The following is a 12,643-nucleotide window of genomic DNA, read 5'->3' as shown; positions in this document are numbered from 1 at the left end:
AGTATGCGGGTCGGATCTACTGATTGTTCTAAATTCATATCCATCCATTCATTCTTCATGACTTTTTTATTTTGGTCAGTGGATGATTATAAACTTTTAATTTGTCATTTCATTTCATTCCATTAGGGGCTGATGACCTTCAATGTTAGGCCCCTTAAAACAACAAGCATCATCATCATCATCATCATCATCATCATCATCATCATCAAAATTCTCGTAAATACACATATTTATAATTTATTTCACAAAATAAAAACTAATATCTGAAAAACACACACACACAATTGTGCGTGACAGGACTTACTTCACTATATACAAAAAAAATTCAACTCAGTACATGTGAATATACATGTGATTATATATATGTACATACATACATATCCCATGTCATACCATCTTAAGCAATGGGTTGGCAAACAAGGCTTCTTCACCTGTTCTGGTCTCTGAACTTCTCTCCTTCTTCGATGCTTTCCAAAGTAGGTCTTCGCTGTTCAATGTCAATCTTTACCATGTCCTTGTACCTGAGTCTTGGTCGCCCTCTTGGTCTTTTGTCTTGGAGTTTTAGATCATACATTTGTTTCAGTTATCCATTATCTTCCATGCGTCGCATGTCCATACAATCTCAGTCGCTGCGATTTTATTCTGTCCAGCAGTATTACAACTTGACCCTGCTTGCAGATTTCCTCATTACGGACTTTGTCCCTCTGTGTTTTAGAGATCATGCTACGGACAAATCTCGTTTCTGCTGCGTGGATTCTACTGACATCTTTATTTCTCATGGTCCATGCTTCATAACCATAGGTCAGGAGTGGTACATAATAGGTTTCATATTTGACTCTTTACATTTTGTTGGTATTTTTTTGTTCCATGTCTTTAACTATTTTGTAGAAGTTGCTACCTGTCTGAATTCTGTGGGAAATTTCCTTGTCTATAGAACCAGTATCAGAGATAACACTTCCAAGATATTTGAACTGATGGTTCATCTGTAGCTGTTTCCCCTCCATTTCAATGTGTCCCACTGGTTGTCCGTATCTTTTCATGACCATAATAATTGCAATTGAAGCCCCTGGCATAGTTTAGAGAGAAAAATTTTGAGAAATTATTGAAAACAACCTCATATTTTTCACCATTTAAGGACACTTTTATTCTCCATCCCACAGAGTTGGAAAAATAATAGTAATCCACCGTCTGTAATAATCACATAACCACATTTTAGTTGATAATTGTAGTGTAGATATGGTATATTAGATAGTATATTGCCTGTTATATTCATGTGTATTTTTGTGCAAACGGCAGATTTCATTCCTTTTACAGCATAGTAGGATAAAGTAGGACTAATATTAATCTGTCTATGTGTTTAACTTTGTTGGTAATCTTTGAGTACAGTACCGGTAGTTCTTGCGAATATCTAACTTTAGGCCTAATTGGAATTTTCATTTCTGCTTGTGCTTAGTAATAACCTATTGTAATTAGGATACGTTTGAACGTAGTTAAAAATTATTGTACTGTAGTATAGTAACTTATTAGAAATTACAGTGCCTGTTCTATTATTTTGAGTAGCTCTGCGAATTTCGAACTTTAATGGTAATTTTATTTTCTGTTTGTGCTTGGTAATAACCAGTTGTAATTAGAATATGTCCGAATGTAGTTTAAAATTATTGTAGTGTATTGTAGTATCTGAACACAGTTAAAAATTATTGTAGTGTATTATAGTATCTTAATATGAAATAGTGCGTTTATTCTATTACTGTGAAATATTTGTGTAGTATAATATCTGTAGTATCTGTAGTAACTCTCTTACTAGAATTCTGTTGTAATAATTAGGGTAGACTTAACTGCAGTTAAGAATTGTGTAATTATTGTGTATTATTCTCTGTATCCAGTAATTAACAGCAATTTTCATCCTGTTAGGGTATTGTAGGAATAAAAAATTGTACAATTAAGTAGTATTGTAGTGTAGTAGTAGCCTATGTTAATTAACTTATTTCTCCTTTTTCTTTTCATTATTCAGTAAAAAATGGCTAAGAATTGCAAGTGTAGAAACTGTGAGTGTGGCCAGGCATTAAGGAGTATGAGGGAGGAGTTGTTGAGTTTGAGGGAGATTCACTCAGAGGACAGGAAGAAAAGTAGGCCTCCCTCAAACAATGTACAGGATACAGTAGGTGTAAAAGAGGGATGGGAAGGAAAGGGGGGAAATGTAGAAGACAGGTGGTCTAATGTTTTAAGGGGAAGGAAATTGCAGGCTAAGGGCTCCATTCAGGATCAAAATTCAGGACAGGTGTCTGTGAGAAATCAGTACAAGGCTCATTTCTAAAGATAATAGGCAACTTGATGTCTTGGAGTGTACAGACCGGGAAAGGGTAGTGCTGACACGGATTCAGTATTATTTGATAAGATAATCAGCTGTGTGGAAAGATGAGGAACAGGGAACTGTTGCTGAGAAGTGTGGAAGTAGGAGAAAGGAAAAAGGTAGGAAAGGGAAATGTGGAGTAGTGGATAAGAAAAGAGAGGTGGAACAGGGTCATGGGAGGAGAAAAGGGAGGAGGAAGTAGCTTCTGCAGCTTTCAGGAAAGATAGGACTGACCAGGAGAGGTGGGGATCAAATGAGGTGGGTAGGGTTGAGGCTTTGGTCATGGGGGATTCCATCGTTAGACATGTCGGGAGAGTGAGTGGAGAAAAGGGTATCAGGGTATAGTGTTATCCAGGGAATAGGTTAAGGTAGATGTTGAGGAAAGTAGAAGAGAAGGAGGAGGGAAAGGAGAAGGTGGTAGTGTTCACGTTGGTATTAACAACGTAAGACAAGCAGGTATAAGTACCAACATAGTTGGGGATGTGTGGGACCTGGTAAATGCAGCACGGATGCAGTTAAGGAAGCAGAGATTGTTATCAGTGGAATACTGTGTAGGAGGGATACTGACTGGAAGGTAATTGGGGATAATGAGACTATGGAGTGGGTATGTGGAAAACTGGGAGTGAGATTTCTAGATCCTAATGAGTGGGTAGGAGATAGGAATCTGCACTCAGATGGTCCTCACCTAAACCGCAGTGGTACATATAAGTTAGGAAATTTGTTTAGAAGGGTTATAGGGAGGTAGATTCAGGGAAGCAGGGTGGCCTAGGGAGCAGTGTTAAGAGAACAGGGAACTGGAAATCAAGTAGGGATGACATAAAAATGTTAGTGATCAACTGTTGAAGTATTGTAAACAAAGGAATCGAATTTAGTAATATAATAGATATATACTTTCTAGATATTGTAATAGGAGTTGAATCATGGCTGAGAAATGGATGCAGAAATTTTCTCATGGAACTGGAGAGTGTATCGTAGAGATAGGATTGGAATGGTGGGAGGGGAAGTATTCATTCTGGTGAAAGAAGAATTTGTAACCTACAAAAAAGTTAAAGTTGAGAAACATGAAATTCTAGGTGTAAGGCTGATTTCTAAAGATAATAGGCAACTTGATGTTTTTGGAGTGTACAGACCGGGAAAGGGTAGCGCTGACATGGATTCAGTATTATTTGATAAGATAATCAGCTATGTGGGAAACAACATGGAAAGGAATGTGATTGTAGCAGGGGATCTGAATTAACCAAATGTCAATTGGGAAGGAAATGCGAACGACAGGAAACATGACCAACAAATGGCAAATAAGCTAATATGGGAAGGACACCTGATTCAGAATGTGATGGAACAAACTAGAGGGGAAAATATCCTGGATGTGGTGCTGGTAAAACCAGATGAGCTCTATAGAGAAACCGAAGTAATAGATGGAATTAGTGATCACGAAGCTGTTTTTGTCACAGTTAAAAATAAATGTGAAAGAAAGGAAGGTATTAAAATTAGGACTATTAGGCAGTACCATATGGCTGATAAGGCAGGCATGAGGCAGTTTAAAAAAAGTAAGTATGATTGGTGGAAAACGGTAAATAAAAATGTAAACAGACTCTGGGATGGGTTTAAAGCAATTGTTGAGGAATGTGAAAACAGGTTTGTACCTTAAAAGATGGTAAGAAATGGTAAAGACCCCTTATTATAATAGAGAAATAAAGAGACTGAGAAGGAGGTGCAGACTGGAAAGAAATTGAGAAAGAAATAGAAATGGCTGTGGAAGTAAGGAAAAATTGAAGGAACTTACTAGAAAATTGAATCTAGCAAAGAAGGCAGTTAAGGATAACATGATAGCAAGCATAATTGGCAGTCATACAAATTTTAGTGATAAATGGAAGGTTATGTACAGGTATTTTAAGGCAGAAACAGGTTCCAAGAAGGACATTCCAGGAATAATTAATGAACAAGAGGAGTGTGCATGTGAGGATCTTCAAAAGGCAGAAGTATTCAGTGAGCTATGTAAAGATTGTTGGTTACAAGGATAATGTCCAGAAAGAGGAGGAGACTAATGATAAAGAAGTATTAAAATTTACAAATGATAACAATGACATTTTACAGTAAGATACAGAAGTTGAAAACTAGAAAAGCAGCTGGAATTGATAAGATTTCGGGGGATTTACTAAAGACAATGGGTTGGGATATAGTACCATATCTGAAGTACTTATTCGATTATTGTTTGCATGAAGGAGCTATACCAAATGAATGTGGAGTTGCTGTAGTAGCCCCTGTGTATAAAGGAAAGGGTGATAGACATAAAGCTGAAAATAACAGGCCAGTCAGTTTGACATGCATTGCATGTAAGCTTTGGGAAAGCATTCTTTCTGTTTATGTGAGACATGTTTGCGATATTAATAACGGGTTTGATAGAAGGCAGTTTGGGTTTAGGAATGGTTATTCCACTGAAGCTTAACTTGTAGGATTCCAGCAAGATATAGCAGATATCCTGGATTCAGGAGGTCAATTGGACTGTATCGCAATTGACCTAACTAAAGCATTTGATAGGGTAGATCACAGTAGACTACTGGCAAAAATGAGTGCTATTGGACTTGACAAAAGAGTGACTGAATGGGTGGCTCTGTTTCTAGAAAACAGAACTCAGAGAATAGAGTAGGCAAAGCTTTATCTGTCCCTGTAATAATTAAAAGGGGAATTCCTCAAGGAATTGGACCTTTATGTTTTCTTATATATATCAATGATATGTGTAAAGAGTGGAATTAGAGATAAGGCTTTTTTCAGATGATGTTATTCTGTACAGAGTAATAAATAAGTAACAAGATTGTGAGCAACTGCAAAATGACCTCGATAATAATGGCGTATGGCCTCCGGAGAGGCCTGGTGCAGGTCTTTTTCTAGTAGACGGTCTATTAGACATCGATAATGTTGTGAGATGGGCAGTAGGCAATGGTATGATGATAAACGGGGTTAAAAGTCAGGTTGTGAGTTTCACAAATAGGAAAAGTCCTCTCAGTTTTAATTACTGTGTTGTTGGGGTGAAAGTTCCCTTTGGGGATCATTGTAAATACCTAGGTCTTAATATAAGAAAAGATCTTCATTGGGCTAATCACATAAATATGATTGTAAATAAAGGGTACAGATCTCTGCACAGGGTTATGAGGGTATTTAGGGGTCGTAGTAAGGATGTAAAGGAGAGGGCATATCAGTCTCTGGTAAGACCCCAACTAGAGTATGGTCCCAGTGTATGGGACCCTTACCAGGATTTCTTGATCAAGAACTGGAAAACATCCAAAGAATAGCAGCTCGATTTGTTCTGGGCGATTTCCGACGACAAAAGAGTAGCGTTACAAAAATGTTGCAAAGTTTCGGCTGGGAAGACTTTTGAGAGAAAGGAGACGAGCTGCTCGACTAAGTGGTATGTATTAAATAACACTAGTATGTTTTTATTGTTAACCGACTGACCAAAATTTTAAAATTTCAGGTAATTTCAAAATTGTTGCTAATTATGTAGCTTATATCATAGGAAGTTTATTATTTAATAAGTTCACACATCATTACTTACTTGAAGGACAAACAATTGAAGTAATTTGAACAATTCTGGAGCAGAAAGAGGTGAAAGAAGGTGCCGGGATGAATGGGTCTAACTACAATGTCAAGAATAGAATTTAAAACTTAATCTGAAGGTTATATTTTTTTTTTAACTTCAAACTTAACAATTTTGATACAGGTACAAGTAGCAATCATTGAACAAGATTGGGAAAAATCCAAGATTCAGAATCTTAACTCTTTGGGTTTTAAGCCCCTAGCTTTACATTTCCTGAGCTACTAGCTCAAATTTACAAAAGAGCACAAATTTGCACAAGGGCAGAAATCCCCTAATTCAAAGAGCACTTACTCCCAAAATTACAACATCTAGCCTTCAAGAGGCATTCATTAATCTTACAAAAACTTTGAAAAAGTGCTAACAGGCTCTCAGTTTTCCAAGCCCACCCAAGGCCACATCAACTTACAATTTCTGGCCTTTCAAGGCACAATTTTCAATTCGAAAATGATTATACAGTGGTATTTAATACCCAACCTACTGGACTTTTATGGAACAAGAATAACGGTTAAATAAATAAATGGCCTGAACACAAAATGAATGGAGGCGAATACTTGCACTCCTAGATATGAACTCTTAAAACCTACAGGGCACTAGGCCAATGAAACAGGGGCTATTCCCAAACTATGGAGGTGACTTGTTTAGAAATTACGTTACAGAAAGAAAAACAGTTATGAAACGTAGTCCCCTCAAACCAAGATGAAGGGGAGCTCAAGAGTGTACATCACTCTCTATCCCCGATTTACAGTTAAAGGTTTATGAAGGTTTTTACATTAGCCAGCAGAAGGTTACATTTTAGAAAAGAAGGTTACATAGTTAAAGATTCGGACCTGTCCCTCGGGTTAAACTGCTGAGTTAGCAAGAAAAAAAGAAAGATGTTATGTGGCCATTACCTTGTTGATGAACTGCCCACCGATGAAAGAGGCCGCCTGCCTCCTGCTTTGACACACACACTCAGTAAGATGACGATCAATTGGCCAAGAGTCCGACTCGTTGGCTGAATGGTCAGCGTACTGGCCTTCGGTTCAGAGGGTCCCTGGTTCGATTCCCGGCCGGGTCGGGGATTTTAACCTTCATTGGTTAATTGCAATGGCCCGGGGGTTGGGTGTTTGTGCTGTCCCCAACATCCCTGCAACTCACACACCACACATTACACTATCCTCCACCACAATAACACGCAGTTACCTACACAAGGCAGATGCCGCCCACCCTCATCGGAGGGTCTGCCTACAAGGGCTGCACTCGGCTAGAAATAGCCACACGAAATTATTATTATTGGCCAAGAGACGTGAAAAGCCGAAGTTTATAAACCCTCAGGGAAGGTTCGAGATCATTCATGAATAATCAAGACACACCCACAGAACTTTATTGGTAGATTTCAAACGTAACACTCAGAATCGGAGAAGAAGCCGGTGATAGGTGGAAAATTAATTACAGAAATTAGTGATTAGTTGGACTCAAAACTGGTGGAAAGAAAAGGTAAATATTGCCAACCCAAAAATAAATGAACATCAATTAGTAAAAAAACCTTATGAATACAAAACTTCTTTAAATCAAAAGTTCTTTCACTTCGCACCAGGGTGCATGAACATAGTTTTTAGTAGTGTCCTCTGTGGAAGAATGTCCAAACTTCTTGATGAATGTCAAACAAAACAAGTAGAAATTCACTCAGTTTAGGAAACAGTACAATAACAAAATTACTCCATATTTTAGTGGTGACCTCTTCTGAGTAAAGTTCCAAGTTGGTGTAGTTTCAGTTTCACTGTTTTACCAATAGAGGAGTTCATTAGGCACTGAATTTGAATGCGCGGCGTTGAGGTGTACCTCCCGGTACAGATTGATTGATTGATTGATTGATTGATTGATTGATTGATTGATTGATTGATTGATTGATTCTCTTGGCTGAAAATGAATCCATATTCTTTAGCAGCTTCTGTCCAGAGCCAGTTGCTCTAAAGCCCTCAACATAAGTTAACATCTTAACGGTCGAAGGGAATTTCATCATACACTTGGCTACCCACCGATTGACAACAACGTTCCCTTTTGACTAGTATGTTCACCTCAACACGTCCAACAACAAAGAAACACACCTATCACAAACTCTTCCCACAAATACTACATCAAAGAAGATGACCTAATGACGTCTACACAAACTTCAATATAGTCTACGGCACCAAAAATTCCAACTAATATTATCTCAAAAAGAACCTGGCCATATGAAAATTCTTCAAAATTTAAAAGCTAATAAATAAAAATCAATACCTATTAACTTCAAGAACTAACGACCATTACCAATACTTAACTTTCCACAAGTTTTAAACAACACGCCATTTGACAATTAAATGGAATGTGCTTTCTGATTTTTGTCTTTATTATAACATCTTTTAATATCAAGAACCACCCCCCCATGTCATAATCCTCAAAAAAATTGTCATGTCTTTAGACTCAAATATTAACACAAATATTGTTAAGTAACAGTATACTAAATTTTATACTATAATAATTGTTTAGCTATCTCCAATCCATTTTATAAGACATAGTTTTTAACAGTATTCATAACTCATTTCCAATCAGGTACCTGATCTATTCTTAAAGGTAAAAAAATATGGCTGATGATGCCAACTATTGATAGGCGAAACATGTACCATCCAAAGTATTAATTTTTTGTTAATAATTTTTTTTACTGAGGTTGGTGGATCAGCAGAGGTGAAAAAAGGTGCCGAGGTGAATGGGTCTAACTACCAAACCAAAGTTAATTTAAAACTTTAAAAATGGTTATATTTTCTGAGTTTCAACAATCAATAACAACCAAAATTTAACTTCACTAGTTAAGATAACAATAACATACCAGGTACCAAAACAAAATTTATACAAGGCAAGTACATCCAAAATTTAGTGACAGTTTAGTAATCCAGGCTTCCAGCCCCTCGCATTACATTCCCTGAGCTCTCAGCTCGACCTTACAACAGATTCCTATTTTACACAAGGGCAGAAAACCCCTAGTCCCTGGAGAACTTGCTCCCGACTCCAAATATAAAGCCTCCCAGAGGCACAGTTACCACACTTGAACAGAGCTGACACGCTCTCAGTTTTTCAAGCCTTTTCAAGGCAATGTCAGACCTTACAATTACTTGCCATCAAGGCACAACTTACAAAAATGAAACAGGGGTATCTCGTACCCAACCTATAGGGCCTTCGTTTAAAAAAAATAACAGTTAAATAAATGGCCCAAACACAAAATGAAAGGAGGCGAATACTTGCACTCCTCTATGTGACTTCTTAAAACCTAATGGGCACTAGGCCAATGAAACAGGGGCTAATCCCAAACTATGGAGGTGACTCGTATAATGAGGAAATTTAAAACATTACAGAAGAGAGAAAATTAGTTACAAAATGTAGTCACCTCAAACCAAAATGAAGGGGAGCTCGAGAGGGTGCATCACTCTCTATCCCCAAATTACAGTTACAGATTTTATGAAATTTTCACATTAGCCAGCAGAACTTACATTTTTTTTTTGCTACTTGCTTTACGTCGCACCGACACAGATAGGTCTTGTGGCGACGATGGGACAGGACGGGGCTAGGAGTGGGAAGGAAGCGTCCGTGGCCTTAATTAAGGTACAGCCCCAGCATTTGCCTGGTGTGAAAATGCGAAACCACGGAAAACCATCTTCAGGGCTGCCGACAGTGGGGTTCGAACCTACTGTCTCCCGAATACTGGATACTGGCCACACTTAAGCGACTGCAGCTATCGAGCTCGGTAAACTTACATTTTAGAGAAGTTGGTTACATATTAAAGTTTCAGACCCTTCTCTCAGGTTAAACTGCGGAGTTAGCAAGAATTAAAGATGTTAAACGGCCATTACCTTGCTGAAGAACAGCTGCCTGATGAAAGAGGCACCTCCCGCCTCCTGTTTCACATACACACACTTAGTTAGATGTTGATCAAGTGGCCAAGAGACGTGAAAATCCACAGTTCATAAACTCTTGGGGAAAGTTTGAGACCTTTCATGAATAATTAAGCCACACCCTCCCAATTGTATTGGTAGATGAAAAAGTTACACATAAACTCGAAGAAGAAGCCTGTGATGGGCTGAAAATTAATTACAGAAATTAGGGATTGGCTGAATTCAAAACTGGCAGAAAGAAAAGGTCAATATTGCCAACCCAAAAATGAATTAACATAATTTAGTAAAGAACAAACTTATGAATACAAAATTTCTTCAAATATCAATCAATCAATCAATCAATCAATCAATCAATACTGATCTGCATTTAGGGCAGTCGCCCAGGTGGCAGATTCCCTATCTGTTGCTTTCCTAGCCTTTTCCTAAATGATTTCAAAGAAATTGGAAATTTATTGAACATCTCCCTTGGTAAGTTATTCCAGTCCCTAACTCCCCTTCCTATAAATGAATATTTGCCCCAGTTTGTCCTCTTGAATTCCAACTTTATCTCATATTGTGATCTTTCCTACTTTTATAAACGCAATTCAAACTTATTCGTCTACTGATGTCATTCCACACCATCTCTCCGCTGACAGCTCGGAACATACCACTTATGTCTCAAGTATTATTACAATATTATAAGTCCACCTATTCAATACAATATTGAATAGGTGGACTTATAATATTGTAATAATACTTGAGACATACGTCAACTTCAATACGGAACCAAAATGAGAATAGTTACTTGTAACATACCACTTAGTCGAGCAGCTCTTCTTCCTTCTCTCAATTCTTCCCAACCCAAACATTGCAACATTTTTGTAACGCTACTCTTTTGTCAGAAACCACCCAGAACAAATCGAGCTGCTTTTCTTTGGATTTTTTTCCAGTTCTTGAATCAGGTAATCCTGGTGAGGGTCCCATACACTGGAACCATACTCTAGTTGGGGTCTTACCAGAGACTTATATGCCCTCTCCTTTACATCCTTACTACAACCCCTAAACACCCTCATAACCATGTGCAGAGATCTGTACCCTTTATTTACAATCCCATTTATGTGATTACCCCAATAAAGATCTTTCCTTATATTAACACCTAGATACTTACAATGATCCCCAAAAGGAACTTTCACCCCATCAGCGCAGTAATTAAAACTGAGAGGACTTTTCCTATTTGTGAAACTCACAACCTGACTTTTAACACCGTTTATCAACATACCATTGCCTGCTCTCCATCTCACAACATTTTCGAGGTCACGTTGCAGTTGCTCACAATCTTGTAACTTATTTATCACTCTATAGAGAATAACATCGTCCGCAAAAAGCCTTACCTCCGATTCCACTCCTTTACTCATATCATTTATACATATAAGAAAACATAAAGGTCCAATAATACTGCCTTGAGGAATTCCCCTCTTAATTATTACAGGGTCAGATAAAGTTTCACCTACTCTAATTCACTGAGATCTATTTTCTAGAAATATAGCAACCCATTCAGTCACTCTTTTGTCTAGTCCAATTGCACTCATTTTTGCCAGTAGTCTCCCATGATCCACCCTATCAAATGCTTTAGACAGGTCAATCGCGATACAGTCCATTTGACCTCCAGAATCCAAGATATCTGCTATATCTTGCTGGAATCCTACAAGTTGAGCTTCAGTGGAATAACCTTTCCTAAAACCGAATTGCCTTCTATTGAACCAGTTATTAATTTCACAAACATGTCTAATATAATCAGAAAGAATGCCTTCCCAAAGCTTACATACAATGCATGTCAAACTTACTGGCCTGTAATTTTCAGCTTTATGTCTATCACCCTTTCCTTTATACACAGGGCCTACTATAGCAACTCTCCATTCATCTGGTATAGCTCCTCCGACCAAACAATAATCAAATAAGTACTTCAGGTATGGTACTATATCCCAACCCATTGTCTTTAGTATATCCCCTGAAATCTGATCAATTCCAGCCGCTTTTCTAGTTTTCAACTTTTGTATCTTATTGTAAATGTCATTGTTATCATATGTAAATTTTATTACTTCTTTGGCCTTAGTCTCCTCCTCTATCTGGACATTATCCTTGTAACCAACAATCTTTACATACTGCTGACTGAATACTTCTGCCTTTTGAAGATCCTCACATACACACTCCCCTTGTTCATTAATTATTCCTGGAATGTCCTTCTTGGAACCTGTTTCTGCCTTAAAATACCTATACATACCCTTCCATTTTCCCCTAAAATTCGTATGACTGCCAATTATGCTTGCCATCATGTTATCCTTAGCTGCCTTCTTTGCTAGATTCAATTTTCTAGTAAGTTCCTTCAATTTCTCCTTACTTCCACAGCCATTTCTAACTCTATTTCTTTCCAGTCTGCACCTCCTTCTTAGTCTCTTTATTTCTCTATTATAATAAGGTGGGTCTTTACCATTCCTTACCACCCTTAATGGTACAAACCTGTTTTCGCATTTCTCAACAATTTCTTTAAACCCATTCCAGAGTCTGTTTACATTTTTATTTACCGTTTTCCACCGATCATAGTTACTTTTTAGAAACTGCCTCATGCCTGCTTTATCAGCCATATGGTACTGCCTAACAGTCCTACTTTTAAGACCTTCCTTTCTATCACATTTATTTTTAACTACCACAAAAACAGCTTCATGATCACTAATACCATCTATTACTTCAGTTTTCCTATAGAGCTCTTCTGGTTTTATCAGCACGACATCCAGGATATTTTACCCTCTGGTTGGT

At 37.7% G+C, this 12,643-nt stretch overlaps 1 protein-coding gene across 1 annotated transcript in view; it reads left to right on the top strand.

Moving 5' to 3' along the window:
• Nucleotides 1–2,654: 2,654 nt before the first annotated feature.
• LOC137500462 (uncharacterized) overlaps nucleotides 2,655–12,643 on the top strand; it is a 56,777-nt gene continuing 46,788 nt past the window's right edge. The window contains exon 1 of the mRNA XM_068227359.1: nucleotides 2,655–2,665. Within this exon, the coding sequence (XP_068083460.1) occupies nucleotides 2,655–2,665 (11 nt within the window). The remainder of the gene's footprint in view (nucleotides 2,666–12,643) is intronic.

The sequence above is a fragment of the Anabrus simplex genome, chromosome 4 (assembly GCF_040414725.1).
Source record: "Anabrus simplex isolate iqAnaSimp1 chromosome 4, ASM4041472v1, whole genome shotgun sequence".
Taxonomy (NCBI): domain Eukaryota; kingdom Metazoa; phylum Arthropoda; class Insecta; order Orthoptera; family Tettigoniidae; genus Anabrus; species Anabrus simplex.
The sequence above is the reverse complement of the archived record's forward strand: the minus strand, read 5'-3'. Positions and strand labels throughout refer to the sequence as shown.